Genomic DNA, 20,018 nt, shown 5'->3' with positions numbered 1-20,018 from the left:
CTGTCATCATTTACTCACCCTCATTTCATTCCAAACCTCTGACTTTCTTTCTTCTGTGGAATAAAAGAAGATATTTTGAAGAATGTTGGTAACCAAACCGTTTTAGTTACCACTTGACGACCATTGTATGGACAAAAACACTGACACATTTCTCAAAATATGTTCTTTTTAATGTTCCACAGAAAAGTAAGTAATTTGGGTTTGGAATGACATGAGGCTGAATAAATGATGACAAAATGTTCATTTTTGGTAAACTATCCCTTTAAAAAAAACTCTCAGAGTTCCCTTGCAAATTGCTATTCCATTGGTATTATTGTTGCGTACACTACTGCAAATGCAGGCTTCAGTGGGATGTGTTCTGCTTCCTTGAGTAAGCCCTATGTGTTAGATATAGGCTACTGTAGGTGGATCTGCACCTCCAGGCAAATTTGGCACTTGGCACTTGATCAGAGTAAGCCAGCCTTAATAATAAAGCCCTACGGTTCCCATCCGAACTAGGTCTTTCAAAGCTTTTAAAATGCAGTCAGGGCAGTTTAAGAGACTGTACCCTGTGGCAGTTCAAAAGACATTATTATAGGCAGCTAATCGCGTAGTGGACTGTTAATCTAACATAATGCCCTTTTAAGCACAGAATATTGAAAGAGTGTCCAATGGGAGTTCCATTTACATTCACTGTCCAAGCAGGAAGCAGGTTTGAGTTTGTGGTTACCTGTTTACTAAGATACTAGATTTACAAAATCTATATTAGGCCTTTTTAAATTATGAAATACATAAAAATTGACCCATGTATCCACCTGAGTTTTGTGCTCGTAAATGATGAAGATGTTTACCTTTATCTGTTTGCTTTGAGACACTCTACTGTTTTATTCAAAGACTGTGCGGACGATTTGTCTTTTCTTTCTGCTTCACTTCACAGTCTCCCTTAGGATCCCCAGGATTCTCATTGTGCCTTTGGATTCTCAAAGGTCCCAAATGACTTGTACTAACATTTGACTTGGCACAGCATAGTTTCTGTATTTTTACAGTTGGATGTATTAATAGTAAATGGGGATGGAAGATACTTTACTGCATTGTGTCCTCTGGAACATGACATTTTGCTGATGGCAGTATATTTTCTATCATTTTCTCATGCTTTGAAGTCATGCAGTTCTCTCTCCTCTCTCTCTCTCAGAAAGCAGCAGTCCATCTAACAGTCTGCATGGAAACTGCAATACTGCTGAGAAAGGAATGAGGTGGTGCAGTTGTTGGGAGGCGGGGGGTAAAGAGAGAGAGGGAGAGAGGAGAGAATGAAGCAGTGGATCACAGTCAGGAGAGTTGATTCATGCAGGTTCCCTGGCAGCCATTGTTTTGTTCTGTGCTGCTGGTTTGATTCTAGTGAAGCTCTTGATTCAACTTTCCATGTTTCTCCTCTCTCCCTGCAGGTTGCCTGCGTGAGATACAAAGGCAGTAGATCATTCAAATCTTTAGAATCGGAAAGAAATTGGCAACTTTTTACATTTGACATTTACACAGTTTACATTTGACATTAATATTTGCACCCTATAAGACGGTAATTGCATGTTGCTTATGTGTTTTTCCCCTTCACGTTGGATTTTCACGCCATATTAATTATTAAATGATAACCATTTTTTAAATTACTTTTCCCTTCAAACAGTAAAGTAAGGGATTACTCTTATTTTTTCTGTAATTAAATATTACTTCTGATGTAATTGCATTAAATACTGTATAGACTATAGAATAATTCTATATAAAACAGTAGTGGATTTAATGTTAACATGTACACTCACCTAAAGGATTATTAGGAACACCATACTAATACTGTGTTTGACCCCCTTTCGCCTTCAGAACTGCCTTAATTCTACGTGGCATTGATTCAACAAGATGCTGAAAGCATTCTTTAGAAATGTTGGCCCATATTGATAGGATAGCATCTTGCAGTTGATGGAGATTTGTGGGATGCACATCCAGGGCACGAAGCTCCCGTTCCACCACATCCCAAAGATGCTCTATTGGGTTGAGATCTGGTGACTGTGGGGGCCATTTTAGTACAGTGAACTCATTGTCATGTTCAAGAAACCAATTTGAAATGATTCGAGCTTTGTGACATGGTGCATTATCCTGCTGGAAGTAGCCATCAGAGGATGGGTACATGGTGGTCATAAAGGGATGGACATGGTCAGAAACAATGCTCAGGTAGGCCGTGGCATTTAAACGATGTCCAATTGGCACTAAGGGGCCTAAAGTGTGCCAAGAAAACATCCCCCACACCATTACACCACCACCACCAGCCTGCACAGTGGTAACAAGGCATGATGGATCCATGTTCTCATTCTGTTTACGCCAAATTCTGACTCTACCATCTGAATGTCTCAACAGAAATCGAGACTCATCAGACCAGGCAACATTTTTCCAGTCATCAACTGTCCAATTTTGGTGAGCTTGTGCAAATTGTAGCCTCTTTTTCCTATTTGTAGTGGAGATGAGTGGTACCTGGTGGGGTCTTCTGCTGTTGTAGCCCATCCGCCTCAATGTTGTGCATGTTGTGGCTTCACAAATGCTTTGCTGCATACCTCGGTTGTAACGAGTGGTTATTTCAGTCAAAGTTGCTCTTCTATCAGCTTGAATCAGTCGGCCCATTCTCCTCTGACCTCTAGCATCAACAAGGCATTTTCGCACACAGGACTGCCTCATACTGGATGTTTTTCCCTTTTCACACCATTCTTTGTAAACCCTAGAAATGGTTGTGCGTGAAAATCCCAGTAACTGAGCAGATTCTGAAATACTCAGACCGGCCCGTCTGGCACCAACAACCATGCAACGCTCAAAATTGCTTAAATCACCTTTCTTTCCCATTCTGACATTCAGTTTGGAGTTCATGAGATTGTCTTGACCAGGACCACACCCCTAAATGCATTGAAGCAACTGCCAGTGATTGGTTGATTAGATAATTGCATTAATGAGAAATTTAACAGGTGTTCCTAATAATCCTTTAGGTGAGTGTATGTTTTTAATGTAACCTTCTCTCTTTAAATACTTTGGTCAGTTCAAGAATAATTTATGTTTTTTTATATTATCTATTTAATAGAATTAAAAGAGCAGTTTCATGTCTATCCTTGTATTGTTCAACTGGTCAAAATTGATATTGTAATTAGTACAGTTATCATTGTTATATATATATATATATATATATATATATATATATATATATATATATATATATATATATACATAGCCTATACGTAATGTATATACTTCTTGAAAGCATTGGACTTTTGGAACCTATATTGAATGATTATAAGAATCATTTTAGTGTCCTTAAATTATATAGCCAACTTTTGCCTTATAGCATGCTTTTCACGCCCTTCTGCAGCACTTACTAGAAATATAGGACACTTTCAGATTTCAGCTTTACACTGACTATTCAGTCTTCTTTGTCCCATAAAATCCTTGACTGCATGCAGCACAGTTGAGGCTTTGCTGAAAGTGCCTTTATGTATTACTGCTTTTTAAATTCCATCATATGTATATCTGAGCATCCACACCTGGGTCAGCTGTGATGTTGCCATGGAAACCAGGTTTAGCACAGGGGGTTACAATCAGATGTTTTGAAGGAGGGAAACAATAGCTTTGCTTTAATTGTTTTTATTATGAAAATCAATTTGCAGATTTATTAGAGAATATTTGCAGGTATATATCTACACATATATTAGTATATGTACACAGTATTTTCCTTCATTTGGGATGCGTGAGCACAGCATACCATGTCTTAGGAAGACTATTGCTAGGACATATCATAGTAGTTGCTAATAGTTATAATCAAAAAGAACTTTTGTAAAATATTGTACAAAAAATAAAATAATAAAATTGCAGAGGATTTAAGTTGAAAAGTCACTTCACAGTTTTGTAGCTTGCCCTCATGCTGGCTAACATCAAGTGGGACCATGCGTAGTCTGAATTATGAAATGAAAGTCAACATTTACATACGTTTCACTGTCCATTCCATTACCCTTAGGCATTTAAAGTGCTCACTGTGTAAACCAGATCTAGGATAGCAACTATGCATGAATGTACAGAAAGTCCCCTGGGATTCCAGCCAAACACATGAACAGTGATTGAAGAGCTTTAAAAGGAATTGTGTCCATGGCTCATGTCTTTACATGTAGTGTTATATTCTTTACATACAATTTACAAGTATTTACAATAAAAAGTGCATGATAAAATGTGGTTCACAAACTGATTTTATACACGGAACTGGTAGGCATTGGCATTGCGGAGGCAAGTCCATGTTGTCAAGCCAACCAAGAGGATCACAGGTAGCTGACACTCTTCAGAGAGCGCAGACTTCCCGTGCATGTAAAATACAAGAAGCTCTGCAGGTTTCCTCTCATGCAGCTTGCAGCTCTAATGGTATCAACAGTGACTCATGCACCAGCTGAGTGGGCTTTATAGAGATTGGACACACAGATTCGGTTACAATGGATCTGAATACAGTCTAAACTTCAAACACAAGATGGATGAGGCGTTGTCCCTATAATTTAGAAAAATCGGCAAAACTCTGCAAAGTGATAAAGAGGGATTTATGACTCTATAAACCATGCAGAGCGGAACTACTGTCACCAGTAGGGAGGTGGTAAATTATAGCACCATTTTTAAGGGATGAATGTGTTGGTGGGGCATCCAGGGAACTAATATTAAAATATTAATCATATACATCAGTCAGAGGCAACAAGCTGTCGTATTATTAGCTGACAGTAAACCGGAAACTATAGCCTATATGAATTATGTTTTCAGTTCTATTGCAATGCATGTCACAGTATATCAGTAGATAGAAATTTGAATTTAGTTATGTGCATATAATGTTTGATATATACTTATTTTTAATAAGTTACTTTTTTCATACAGGGTTGTTGTTATTATAATAGCAGGTGTCATTCAAAATTCTTTATTTACAGGACAGTTCAAACAAAATAAACCTCTACACACTTCTGTTGAACCCTGTTCAAAAACTAGTTTTTTACAGAGCATAACATGGATAAAATAACGTTGTCTGCCTTTAATGTACAACCTGAAAACATATTAAAGGGGCTCTTTAGCGCATCATTTGTACAAGGCAATCAGCTGGTTAAATAAAAATAAAATGCTATACAATCAAGGCCCTTTTTGAACTCAAAGGTTTCTTTTGTCAAAGGCTGATTTGCAGGGTGATTGCATTCTCTTACTGAAATTGAAACAGGTTGGCGGTATTCCTAAGGACCATGAAGGACACAAAAACTGAATTTGTTATGAGCCAAAAACTCCTGTAATGTCTGATACTGTGATGTGAATAAAACGGTTCATTCTGGAAAAAAAAAAACAGTTAAAATGTTTGAACAACAAATGCTTCTTTATCGTAAAACTTTTTTAACTCTACACTTCAATGTTCACATAGTCTCTGATAAACTGGGTAAGAAGACTTGCTTGTGTTAGGAAAGCCACAATTTAGTTTTGCTGCCAAAACACACCTCCTCCAAATGCATTCATTTCCTGATTGATTTTAAGAGAGCTACATTTGTTATTGTCTCAATTATACTTGAAAATATGAGCAGTTCATCTTGAGAAAAATAAGATGGAGAATCTGGCTCACTCTAAACTAGTGGGGAAGCCAAACGTGTCTACATTTTGAGCAGCTGAATGCCAGAGATGATGGTAATGATGATGAAGATGATGATGAGTGCTCGCTGCTTTACATAGAGTGCATCTGCATGAAAAGTGAAGTGTCTATATGCTTTCAGATTTTAGAACTACCTTGGATGTCACTGAAGGTAATAATTGTATAAAGCATCAAACATTTCTCTGGTATTTTGCTCATGTTTAACAAAATGATTGTCTTAAATATTGATTGATATTATTTAAGATATGAGGACATGTAAAAGTAATCATCAAAATGTTATGAGGATAACGAATAAAAGTGGATTCTACACAACCTTAACCAAAGGATTAAAGGGTGGTTAGACTATTATTGTTAAATACTGACCTTATTTCCTCAATCTGACAAGTTACGCAAAGTCTTATGTTTGGATAACATATAAATATAAAAGTCTGTATCTGCTTTAGCAATGCAGCTGCAACCATTCAATAAAAATATGTGCAACATGAACTCAAAAAAAGGGCTGTGTAGCAATCGATTGCTGTCTGAATATTTCTCAGATGTGAGAGATGGTGGTGATGCTCTGTAAAATAATAGAACAGACAAGGCAATGTGAATGAGATAGGGCTTGTTAAGGCCAAAGACTGATGGTGAAGGATGACATCTATGAAGTCAGAGTGAAATCCTTGTTATCGGAAATAAGCATGAAATGTCAAATAACACCATCTCCATTCATTTTCCTCTCCTCTCTCAGTTCCTTTCCTTTGTCATTTTATCACTCTATCGCTCTGCTTTATCTCACTACGTTCTGGTTCTGCCTCTAACAAGTGGTCTACATGATGCTGCATTTCCCTTTCAGCTTGTCAGCCCTGCTTTGCTTCCCAGAACGCTTGCCATCGATGTTCAAACTCATGTTCCTCTTCTTCTCCAAGTTGAGAAGCTCCTGGAACAGCTCAGTGACATTGTGGTTAGTCTTAGCCGAGGTCTCCATGAAAGCACACTTCCAGGTCTTGGACTGGGCCTCTCCATCCTCGGTCTTGACTTCCCGTTGAGTCTCGTCACTCTTGTTCCCCACGAGCATGATTGGGATGGCCTCTACGTTGCCTTTGATAGCGAGAATCTGCTGGTATATGGGCTTTAATTCTTCCAGGGACTGCTTACTAGTGATGGAGTAGACCAGGATGAAGGCGTGACCCTTGGAGATGGACAGACGCTGCATGGCAGGGAACTGGTGGCTGCCAGTTGTGTCTGTGATCTGCAGGGTGCAGACGCTTTTGTCACAGCTGATCACCTGCCGATACGTGTCCTCCACCGTCGGGATGTAGGTGTCCCGGAAAGTGCCTTTGACAAAACGGAGCACCAGTGAGCTCTTCCCCACACCCCCTGCGCCAAACACCACCACACGGTAGTCGTTGCTTTGTTCGGGCATCTTGAGCTTTCAATTGAGCCGCTCGCTTTTTAGACCTAATAGAGAAAAAAAGGAACATTTAGATGATTGCGTATTGAATAGCCTCTGGGTTCTGAAACTTTTTGATGCCAAGGACCACCAAATATGATCCTCATCCTAGAAAACAAAAACAGCTATTTAATTAATATCTTAAGTGAATATGTTGATTTTGAAAATACGTGACAAAATAAGTATGTCCGAATTCACAGTACTCATAAAAGAGTAAAAAGTACCCGGATGACCTACTTCTTCTGACGAGAATCTGAAGTGATATTTTCAAACAGAGGCTGTATCTGAAATCACATAATCTCTTGAGCATAGGTAGGCTACTTATTTTGAATAAGTAATTACTTTACAACGGCTAAAAAAGTATGTTCTATGAATGTGTGTAATATGGATGTAATCTGGACGTACAACATCAGTTGCGTCGCTTCACTGCCATTCATAAATCCTCTCCCGTGGCCTCGATAGTAAAGTGTCCATCGTATGCATACTTCAGGTTCAAGTCACTTTCGTCAGAGTAAGATGGTGATGTGCGTTCTTTTTATCAACCACACAAAAATACAACAAGGTTTTTAACTCTATAGGTACAATTAAACAACTAAGTAATTCCTTTAAAAAAAAAAAAAATGTATGTGGAATTGAATAGACCCAACATTTTGTCAGTTGTTTATATTTCTGACGATGAGTAACCATCCCCACTATGAAACCTCACTCCTAAAAATCATACATCATACTGTACATCACATTTATTCTGATAGGCTGTGAATGTACCACGTCACAGTGTGTTCAGTATACAGAAGAGTTGCTAGTGACTGGAAACACATCAGGCATATTTAGGACACACCGTGACCGTAGGTCCTATTTAAATCTATCATGCTTTAAACATTTAACATGATCATCATTTATTTACTGGGTATTTATCTTTACTTCATCAAAGTTACAGGTATGACACACAAGCACATTTAGGGATGTTTTGCATCTAGACAGGACTCAAATGGCTTTTCTGAAGAAAGAGACATGAGCCTTGTCATCCATCATGCTATGAAATCACAATGCAACTCATCATAATGTATCTGTGCTCTGCCCTTAGACACTCTCATGCTTTCACTGCAGTTTATAACAGTGCATTATTTATTGCCTTAGAGCCAAAACAATCATTCTAAACAGTTTTCTGCTCCTGAGCACACATCATTCAGATGGTGGCACTATCTATCTGTCTGAGTGCAAAACGGGTTTTAGATTTTTTTTTAATTAGCTTTTATATGTGCAATTTAATGTTCTCATGAATAATTTACCCAAGACACAGACCATATCCATCAGTGTCGAAGAACCACAAACATAGAACACACATCGAATCGTGTAAAGATTATGCAGAAGCAAGCAAGAACACAATTTCCAGGCTTTAAGTTTAGACCGATTTTATCCTCAGTAATCAATACCTCAATTTCACACTAGCAGACGAGGGATACTGAGACAACTTCAATGAAACTACCACATTTTTAGCAAGATTTCTGCTGGACTTCCATCAATAAGTACAGATTAACCTGGAATGTGCATCAGACATACTATTCATATGAAACTGTCATGATATGTGGAGGACATTATAGAGTCAGAAACCTTGAGCTGATTATATAACATCTGTGGTGGAGGGATTCTTGTTCATTTACAGTTTTTAACAATCGCTGTGGCACTAATATCAGAACCTTGATGTGAGTTTTCAAAGCTCTAGACACAAAACTCAATTTTTTACAAAATAAAACACTTTTTTAAATTGCTTGAGTACAAAGTTAATTTGTTCATTGACCTAACATCACCTGTTAAAATGACACAACATAACATCAAAATATTACCATTTCAAAATGCAATACTTTTCAGAATCACACACTACATCTGAGATGACTTTATATTCATTATGAAGATCTAACTGTGAACTGATCAAGATGATACTGTTGCATTACTATTAATGCATAGTTTAATAGAAACTGAGAAACAATTTTCCACGTTTAGATCGTGAATGTTTCAGGATAACTAGATCCATTAATATCAATTACCATGAACCAATTGTAATACATTATCTATGGATGTAATATTTCCTCATTATTCTTTATCAGACACTTTCTATGGTCCCACATTTCCACACAATATTTTCATTTTTTGCATTGCAGTATGCCATGCTTGTTTTGTAAAGTAATTTTACAACAGAAAAAGTGCGTTAGTGGGTTTAGTTTTTTAGGATTGTGTTTTATGAGTGACAAAGCGTGTTTGTTGGGTGACAACCGTTGTGGAAGAATGGCTTGATTTTAGACCTGTATAAAGTGTTTTGGTAGTTTTATTGCATTTTGAAAGCGAATCTTACCACAGCATCATGAAAAGGAAAGGGAGGCCAAGAAAAAACTGCTTAATTAGTCTATAACAACGTTTTTTAACAAGACAGGTTAGTGCACATGTAGGGATGTGGAAATGCTTCTCAAAGCCGGCTGCCCTCCAAAAATTCTTCATATTTTCATCCAGCATTAGGACACCAGGCTACTTACAGTCAGAGCTTAAATGCAGCAAACATGCTTGGCAGGGTGTAGCAATCCCAACAGCAGTCAAGCTCTCATCTGAGAGAACACCCTCTCTAACACCCTGTGTGCTGTCAAATCAATGAGCAGAGGACAGTGAGCCTTTGATCAATGCTAGTGTCTGCGGATTTCAGACCTCTGACAGGCTGGTGCCCCCCTCTCGCCCCTCTTAAGGTGTCACGCTTGTTTCTGCGCTGTGAATGATGTCAATCTCCCTCGGAGTGCTGTGTTATCTATTCTAAGTCCTTCGCGGAAGGACCGGAGAGCCGCCGAGCTTATTAATGCCGTTACAGCGCCTCGCTATTCAGCCAAACTCTAATATAAATTAAGTTTGGCACGAGGAGAGATTATAATGCATGTGCCTCATTCAAGGTATCCCAAGCACTCTCGCAGCAATGTGCTGATGCCACCGGATTTGGGAATGACCTTGCTTTTACTGAAGTGAATTGTGGAATATATCACTCAGACATTAGGATTCGAAAGGTAATGTTTGCTGAATAGCACACGGGCATCATGCCACATACTCTTAAACAATCACAGTAAATGGAAGTGTGGGCTCAGTATGCTGGCGGTTCCACAGTGATGTGCATAGAAAACGGAGTTGGAAACAATATATACAGACAAATTACTCTGTTACTCAAATTACTCTAGAAATGACTTTGTGATTTTATTGTGAATCATTGGTGCATGTTATTCCAAAGAAAAGTTCTTCACAGTCTTGAAGCAAAATGTATTAATTTGCTTTTCTTTTGAATGACTTTCCCTTTCTGCTGTTATCACATAGGCTAGATAGCTAAATGTTATCTAGGCGCTAGTTTAATAAACTGGGCAAGCTGGTAAACATGGCCTCATTACTGACACCAGCATCTTTCTTAATTGATGCCATTAAAATATATATATTATTTATTTATTTATTAAGCATATTTAAAATCACGTTCTTCCACTTCTAAATATGTCACATTATGCGAACCGGAGTTATGCGGACTGAGAATGCCTGAATTTTAATTAAATTTGAAGCAAGCAGGAATTTTTAATTAAATTTCTACAATTTTGAGAAAAAACTAGCTGAAATTTCAGTTTTTGAAATAGCAATCTTACATTACTTTTTAAATTACAATCTTACTAATCAACCACTGAATATTTCCCAGTAAACAATTTAAAGAATGTAAAGAATGATTCGAAAAATTTACTAAAATAATTGAAATTCATACAACTGTAGACAGACAGACAGATATAGTGATAGACAGACAGACAGACAGACAGACAGATAGATAGATAGATAGATAGATAGATAGATAGATAGATAGATAGATAGATAGATAGATAGATAGATAGATAGATAGATAGATAGATAGATAGATAGATAGATAGATAGATAGATAACTGGATTCCACGGGATGCCCATCAAGCCGAGTCCATTAGCCAAATTCTGCTCTAATCTGAGAGAGAAGCTTTGCCGCATAATATACTGTAAAGAGCTGCTTTCTCTTTATCAGTCAAACCAGGCTTTCCCTCTGGCAGTTTCTATTGCATATCTGCATGAATATCTATTTTCTATCGAAGAAAAAAGGATTTTCGATTCAGAATTGACTCTCATTCTGTGGGAATCAGATATGCCTCACTTTACTGCATACTAAAGATACTAACAGGAGATGGAGAGGCATATGCATGCACACATTACTGTTCACATGTTCACTGGGCTGAGAAGAGAACCACGGTCAGAGTCTGAGACCAATTGATCTCTCAGTGCTCTGGGAAATCAAACTTGGGTAAAAGTGTTTGTTACTGCACGCACAGACAAAAACAGAAAGATTTTTCTGATTAGGAAACAGAAAAATAGCCAAGGTTCCATGAAATACAGTCGTGGTCAAAATCGATGGCACCCCTGATAAATATGACAAAAAATGGCTGTAAAAAATAAATCTGCATTGTTTATCCTTTTGATCTTTCATTCAAAAAATTCACAAAAATCTAACCTTTCATTGAAGTAAAATAATTTAAATTGGGGGGTAACTAACATTATGAAATAAATGTTTTTCTCCAAAACACGCTGGCCATAATTGTTGGCACCCCTAGAATTTTTTATGATAAAAATATCTCTGAAGTATATTCCCATTAATATTTACCTTTATTAGCACACCAGGGTGACTAGGAACATGAAATTGTCCAGCTATGACTTCTTGTTTCACAGGAGTTTAAATATGAGGAAACACAAAGGCCAAATTCCCTGAATCATCCGTCACAATGAGTAAAACCAAAGAATATAGTTCTGATGTGCAGCAAAAGATTGTTGAGCTTCACAAAATAGAAAGTGGCTGTAAGAAAATATCTAAAGAATTGAAAATCCCCATTTTGACCATCAGGGCAATAATTAAGAAGTTATAATCAACTAAAGATGTTACGAATCTGCCAGGAAGAGGACGTGTGTCTATATTGTCTTAATGGATAGTGAGGAGGAAAGTTTGAGTGGCCAAAGACTCTCCAAGGATCACAGCTGGAGAATTGCAGCGATTACTTGAGTCTTGGGGGTCAGAAAGCCTAAAAAAAAAATTAGCAGACAACCCCTACATCACCACATGTTGTTTGGGAGGGTTTTAAGAAAAATCCTCCTCGCTCCTCCAAGAACAAACTCCAGCATATTCAGTGGTCAGACACGACTGGATCTTCAAAAGGGACCGGATTCTGTGGTCAGATGAAACTAAAATAGGGCTTTTTTGGCAGCAAACCCAGCAGATGTGTTTGGTGCAAACAGGGATGAAGAGTACCCCATGCCTACGGTTAAATATACTGCTGGATCTTATATGTTGTGGGCCTATTTATTTGCTGGAGGTCCTGGACATCTTGTTCAGATACATGGTATTATGGATTCTAGCAAATACCAACAGATAAAAAATCAAAACCTGACGGCCTCTGCTAGAAATCTTATAATGGGCCGTGGTTGGATCTTCCATCAGGACAAAGGTCCAAAACAAACATCAAAATCAACACAAAAATGGGTAACTGAGCACAAAATGAAGCTTCTGCCATGACCGTCCCAGTCCCCTGACCTGATGAGTGGAGTGAACTGAAGAGAAGAAGCACCAACATGGATCTGGGAATCTGAAGGATCTGGAGAGATTCTGTATGAAGGAATGGTCTCTGATCTCTTGTCAGGTGTTCTCCAAACTCATCAGGCATTATAGGAGAAAACTCAGATCTGTTATCTTGGCAAAAGGAGATTGCAAAAAGTATTTAATAACAGGGTGCCAACAATTATGGCCAGCGTGTTTTGGAGAAAAACATTTATTTTATATTGTGATTTCCCCCCCACTTTCAATTCTTTTACTTCAATGAAAGGTTCGATTTTTGTGCATTTTTTGAATGAAAGATCAAAAGGATAAACAATGCAGATTTATTTTTTACAGCCATTTTTTATCATATTTATCAGGGGTGCCATCAATTTTGACCACGACTGTACATGATTCAGTATTATGTCATTATCTTTTTCTTGTGGCGAAAATAAAAGCTAAGCATGCTTTTTGTAACTGTGATCAAAACTACTATTTCTAAACAATGACCAAGTCAATCAAGGAGGAAAAACAGATCAATGAGTTTCTTTTGGTTGTTGTTCAGATATAAAATTCAGATGAAGAAATTCATTTTAGAAAACTGAAGAAAAATAATTATGCGATAAATCACCCAAAAGTGAACATTCTGTTATCATTCATTCATCCTCTTGTTGTAATACTTATCATTCATCCAAACCTGTAAGACCTTTTCTTTCTTTCAGAATATCTACCTTTGAGTTCCACAGAAGAAAGAAAGTCATACAGGTTTGAAACAACATAGATTTTCACTTTTGTGTGATCTATCCCTTTAAAATCGATGGGTCTATGCCACATATGTGTGTTTGTGTACTACATGGTGTTTATAGTATAGTAGCTAAAAATTCGGACTCTTTGGGGAAGCAGGGTTACAGCCTAAAAATACCCCATACACCATCTGCCATTTCTCTGCGCCAAATGTTGCTGGATTAGCCCAGTCTTATTCATTCAGCTGTGCAGGGGCATGAGAAAATGCTGTCTTGATATAAAACAGTGTTGTAAATAAATACTGGCTAGACTAAATCTAACTCTCGCCTTGCAGAAATCAGTAGAGCCTATCAGATTCTATTAAACAAACTAGCATAATAATATTCAATGCAAAACATTTCCAATTATGTCTAAATCATCGATGCATATCCTGACAGCAAAATTAACTTAAAAAAAATAATGACATGACATATTTAAAACCCATCTTAAAGGGATAGTGCACTTAAACATTAAAATTCTGTCATCATTTAAAACAAAAAATGTATCCACTCTTTTTGTTCATACAATGAAAGTCAATGGAGTTTAAAATAGTGGACAAAAAAGAAAAAAAAAAGTCCACAGAAGAAAAAAGTCATACAGTTTGGAATGAAATGAGGATGGTTAAATTAAATGATGACAGAAATGACATTTTTGGGTGAACTTTAAATACATCCTTACAATAACACTAAAGGACATTAATGCAAAAAACAGTGCTGCACAAGACGGCAAAGAGAGCAAAACATTTTTTTAAATAATAATATATAGAGTTATATAAATATAGAGTATTATAGAGTATGGCCTGACACCATACTGTAACACTAACCTCATGAACGCAGAACAAATGACTATACGTAACTGCTTCATCTGACTGGCTAATCACTCCGATACATTTTACCTTACCATGAGTGTTCTGCAGTTTTACTGTGTCCCTGCCAGCATTGCAAGAAACATCTCTCTTGCTCTTGTCGATCAGTCCGTCAAACAGATTGCTCCTCTGTGGACTGGGCTTAGAGGCTAATCATTGCGCTTTACCTCGTCTGTCCTGCTGGATGTGCTTCCAGTGACCCAATTCAAAGGATTTAAAACTGCCAGCATGCATCCACGCCACAAAGCAAAGCTCCTGTGAGGCCGCAGCAGAGGAACAGAGTGCATGAAGGTCTGATATATTAACTATGAGATCATGCAAGATCACCGTAAACTGCAGTTTATACTGAGATAATAAGATGTGTTTTTGAGAAGCTTTGTGTTTCATCTCATGGCCTACGCACTGCCAAACAACTTGCATCTTAATACTGATGCTCAACTATTACAAGACCTTAGGGTGTGGAGCTAAATCAAAAGTATGGATTGTCCTCCACAAATAAACTCGATTGATTTATAGTTGCCTGAGAACTTGAACATGCATTTGGCCTAAGGCTGGTCCAGGAGCTTAGTACCTTTTTCTCCATTAGCTGCTATACCTCAAATTAACTGTTAATGGCATTGCATCTCTTTTTCTCGGCTGAACTGGTGGGGTTAAGTGGGTTGTAAACTGTATGGGTTTAGATACTTAATCAGTTAATCTCAAATGAGCATGCTTATTAAATTCATCATGAGCATTTCATTATTTTGAGGGATAATTGCAGCTTTTATGTGTGTGATACAGTCACATGGCTTGTTCTCTTCCCTTTGAGCTACATCGTTCTTTCAGGTAAACTTGTAATATATTTAAAGAAAAAAAAAGTGAGCACAGATTTAGATAGATTTCTAATAGGGGTGTAAATCAGGCGTTTCATCACGATATGATGTATCATGATACAATATTTGCAGATACCTCAAAACATGCCATGATACTATTACGATTCGATTCGATTCAGATCAAAATATCGATATCTGTCACTATAGATTTCTGAGAGAGAAGAACAGGCCTGGTAAGGTGCACTCAGTAAGGCTGTGTCTGAAATCCCCCCCATACTCTAATAGTTGATTTTGAGAGGACAGCCATAGTGGACAGGACATTATCGAGTGCACTCATTCAATCCCAAAATGCACCTCAGTAAAGAGTGTGCAGCCAAATATAATCAACAGCCAGCTGTTGAAGAATACCCAAGCACTATGAGCATTGTGCCAAATGAATTCCTGCTTCTCGCATACTCGCACCACTTCCGTTAAACTCAGTGTCTGAATTCACTCGCTCATTTTCATTCACTCATTCAGTGGACTATATTAGTGGCGTAATGTATGAAATCATGAATGAGGGAATAGGGCGTTTAACTCCACTTTTAGACATGCCTTCGCAAACTTTCCTGAGCACTTCCCCTCTGGAGAATCCCCACCGCCATTTTGAAGTGCGTTCAACTTCGTCAAGTGGACGTTTATTTGGACAGAGCCTCGACCCCTCGATTTTGACAGAGGGAGCGAGTCTACTAAACATACACTTCAGACAGATCCATAGACCACAATGCACCATGATTGTGACGTCACAGCAGTTTGCGCTTAATTTACCCCGACTCCACATAAATCTAGTGTCTGATATTGGCGTTATTTTGATTTAATACTTGCAGCTACCATTAAGGTGACTGTTTTTTAACAGTTATAGTTTATTGTATAGTTATTTTGGCTTGTGTACTTTTTTATATTTAATATTTAATTTAAATATATTCATATTTAATATTTGTTTATATTATTATTATTTTTTAACAGCCCAAACGTACCTACAGAATGGTGCATAAAACAAATTCATAAGGAAACAAACTGCAGCTCCATAGCAGATCCCAAGTGATCAAGGGCTTAGGGTGTTCCATTTAAACACATTGCAAAGGTTCCACCAGTAGTGGGCACTCATGCAACGATGTACATCCAAGTGAACGAGACGGAGGGAAGTTAGCGAGGGAAGGGCATCAAAATTTGGACTTAAACGCAGCCATTCTAAGCAATTATTTGCCTCTTATTCGTCCCAAAAGTAGCAGTTCATATTTTTGTCTCATTCTACTGACTATGATCATAAATGCAGGCCTTTTATTTAGTTAGTTTATTTTAGTAATTTTGTCAATTGCATGAAATGACTGGTCATGTGATGTCAACATGTCGGCATCCACAAGGGGCGACCCCTTCTGTGTGGAACATAACAGTTTTTTCTAGAAATCAGATGTGGCTGAGTCATCTCATGTAATTGTACATCATTTTAATTACATTTCTCTAATGTACAGCTCATTTAGGCTAAGTATGTGCAAAACTTTTTAATTATCAAAACATTACTATGGTGTACCTTTAAATCCCATTAAACCATTGGCCAAACGAGGTGAAGAGGTCTCAAAAGGATTTAAACACTACTATTAGGCTACTACTTCTGTTACTTATAAAAGCATACTATAGAAAAGAGTTTCGACTTTTCTCGTTAAGCACGTTAAAGCATCCTATTATTGCCTCTGGTGCAATAGCCTACTAAAAACTGATGCACTTCTGCGAATTAGTCTCCATATAAATTGCTGCATTAGATTCCATTATGAGCGCAGCCTGCATCATGTTCCGCAACAAGACTGCCATAAGAGTCATGCATTGGCTGTATACGATGATATATTATTATACTAATGCATTATGCACCCAATACGACGTCAGCAAAGCGCGGGTCCTCTTTCTCAATGTTCACGTTGCACAACCAAATCTTTAGCCCGTTTTGTCACTAAATTATCCATGTAATTCCATTAATAAAAGGCATTTTAATGATGCAGAGTGGCATGGATATACAATGAATATACATAGGCTATCCTATGTTTCCCACTAAATGGATGACTGATCCTGTGCATGTGCTGGTTAACTGTTTGTCGCACACACACCTACATTTATCAAATATTGAAAATGTATATGCTGCTACATATATGCACAAGCTCAAGCGCGTGTAAATGGAAATCTCCACGGTATAGTACGCATGTATATGTTATTTATATCATCACGGAGCCGGTTATTGGACACAGGAGTAAACTAAGAGTTCAGCATCACCATATCATACGCAGCCCGTTTCATTCATAAAGAAGACTCTCCATAGCACTCGTGGTGCGGTCATTCACATGTCTTCATTGACGGATAGCTATATGTTGGCAAAACGCGTTTTGTTCAGAAGCATATTTCATTCTTAACAATTTTCGTTTTAATTACTATTTATTGTCAAAGAAAGAAAAAAAAGAAGCCATAATAACAGTTATTGTCATTGCCGCTAACACATGATGTCCATCCAAAACAGAAAATGCTGCAAGTGTTCAGCAGTCAAAGTCTAACTGAAATCTCTGTATAGGCTACTGCTTGTCCGGGTTGCTTATGCTGTGCAATAAAGAAAAGAGGGGAAAAAAATACACAATATAGCCTACCAAAGGCGCTAAATAAATTAATTGATTTCATACGTCGGCGCGCGATTCGACTCACCTACCTGAACTTAACGTAGCCTATCCCGCGTGACTGATCTTTGACTGACAGCACAGATGAATGGCAGACTACGCTAATAAGGTACTAAAGCATTTTAGACTAATAATGAAGACGCGATAGAGTCCAATCTCAACGGCAGTCCCCTCTCTCTCTCTCTCTCTCTCGCTTGCTCTCCCTCTCTCTGTATCGCACTCACTCATACACACACACACACACACACACACACACACACACACTCCTCCTCAGAATCACCATGGCTTCAGATAGAAGGTGGGAGATTTTTATCATATTGCCTACAGGAGGTGGACAAATTGTAACTCCTAACAATATAGTGCAGTCTCTCAATTTACTGAATTATAATGATCCATTCAGTACAATAATAGGCCTATATGAAATTAGTTTAAATATAAAGCACTGAAACTTAAAATGTCATATAAATGTGAGTTTCATATTATAAAAAAACAATGGAAAAAAAAATCTAATTTTTTTTTTTTTTACAAAATCCACTAATATAACAAAGACAAAACAAAAATGTAAAATAAATGTATATATATATATATAGCTACAAGTAAATACTTTGGGGGGAAACACATTTTAATCAACATTTAAAAATTAATTTAAAGAAAAAGTGAAAAAATGTATTTAAACACTTAAAATACATTAAAAAATATGAAAATCATTTTTTTTATAAATTATAAATTAAATAGGTAACCTAAATACAAGGAGGGTGCACATATCACTATAAAATAAAAAACATACTTGACAACGCATGGGGTTTCTTTGAAAGTTTAAAGCTCCCTCAAAGGTGTACTCAAAGGATTTCTTTTAAAAGCATGCCTAGGTTCTCCATGAGGGTTCAGCCAGCATGGCAATATGAGGAAACACCAAATGGTGCCTCAAGCACTTTCTCATTTCTCATGTTACAGTGTTTTGTGCACCATCTCACTAAGCCTGGAGGTGCTTTGGTTGTGCCTGTGGCTAACAAGGCAGACAGAAAAGTGTATAGCGGTCTCTGTCACAGTGTCTGAATCTTTTTGTTGAATCTTAGCGGGTAATGGCGCAGAGTCCCTTGAGGCAATTCAGTTTTCTTTGTCTGGCAACCAAGGTCTGGGAAGGGTGGTCCATCCTAATCTCAGCTTTATATAATAACCCTTCACAAGGCACATTCTCATAAAAGTAACTGACAGAATATTGTGTAAAAGTCTGTATTAACAGGTATCAAACAGCACAATTACAGTATCAAACAAAGGCAAGGTATAAGTCAAGAACTTAAGCACTAAATGTGTATATAAACTGGAGTTCATTAAACATGCAGAATCTTTTTGTGTGGAGAGATGGAGGCGGTATCAAATATAATCACGAAAGACAGGCTGAGCTGTGCATGATAATAGCTTGCAGGAAGCAGGAGGCCAGGCCGCAAACAGCGTGTGGATATTAGTCACCTCATAACAATGTCTGATATTCAATATTCTCCACTGCTTTTATTTCTTTCCCTTGCAAATGAAAAGAAATTCAATTGTAAAAACCCATGTCAAATACTAAGCAACCAAACTGAAAATTAGGTTAGGGTGATTTAAGTGATCTGTTTTTTTCTTTGAGACATTTACAATTATTTTCAATGATGTTTTTTGTCCAATGGGTAAAGATAATTTTATGTATTTGTGTTTCTCTCTACAAATGCAGTATAATGTTATTAAAGTGCCTGATTTAATTGTTGGTTTGTCTTGTCGGATTACATCAGACATCACATTAAATCGGTGGTGCTGTTTGTCTCCCTCTTCCTGTAAGAATCAGTACTACACGGTCCATAAAACCGCGCGATGTTAGGCTATATTCAGAAAGAGAGTAAATGCAAAAGTAGACATTATTGTCAAAACTAATAAATATATTCACTTTCCATTTATTTCAGACCAAATGCATACAATCTTGTGTGAATTTATTTACCAATTGCACAGTAGTGCGCATCAGGCAGTGCTCTACATGAAGTAGTTGTATAGGCCCATTCATAGAAACTTTTTGGCATCCCTATCAATTGTCCCCTTCTTAAGCCATAAAAAAAGAAAAGAAAACGATGTTTAAATGGAAACTGTCAGTATTAGTGCTTAAACAGAATGATCATGGGTCAATACAGAACCAGATCTCAGTGAAAA

The 20,018-nt window shown here is 37.4% G+C and overlaps 1 protein-coding gene across 3 annotated transcripts; it reads right to left on the bottom strand.

The window, feature by feature from the left end:
- Positions 1-3,636: 3,636 nt before the first annotated feature.
- On the bottom strand, positions 3,637-18,053 carry diras1b (DIRAS family, GTP-binding RAS-like 1b). 3 transcript variants are annotated; one of them, XM_084411359.1, is made up of 2 exons: positions 17,873-18,053; positions 3,637-7,090 (listed from the first exon to the last, which is right to left on the bottom strand). In XM_084411359.1, exon 2 carries the CDS (start codon positions 7,053-7,055, stop codon positions 6,459-6,461), a length of 597 nt encoding a protein of 198 aa, XP_084267485.1. In that variant the 5' UTR covers positions 7,056-7,090; positions 17,873-18,053; the 3' UTR covers positions 3,637-6,458. The 3 variants fall into 3 exon arrangements, with proteins under 3 accessions (XP_084267485.1, XP_084267487.1, XP_084267486.1); XM_084411361.1 differs by lacking the exon at positions 17,873-18,053 and adding an exon at positions 17,646-17,749; XM_084411360.1 differs by lacking the exon at positions 17,873-18,053 and adding an exon at positions 14,371-14,475.
- Positions 18,054-20,018: the final 1,965 nt, after the last annotated feature.

Source organism: Rutilus rutilus (assembly GCF_951802725.1).
Source record: "Rutilus rutilus genome assembly, chromosome: 6".
Classification (NCBI taxonomy): domain Eukaryota; kingdom Metazoa; phylum Chordata; class Actinopteri; order Cypriniformes; family Leuciscidae; genus Rutilus; species Rutilus rutilus.
The sequence above is the reverse complement of the archived record's forward strand: the minus strand, read 5'-3'. Positions and strand labels throughout refer to the sequence as shown.

What these genes read in the sequence shown, in the direction of transcription:
- diras1b (XM_084411359.1), bottom strand. Translation starts at nt 7,055, where the DNA reads ATGCCCGAACAAAGCAACGACTACCGTGTGGTGGTGTTTGGCGCAGGG.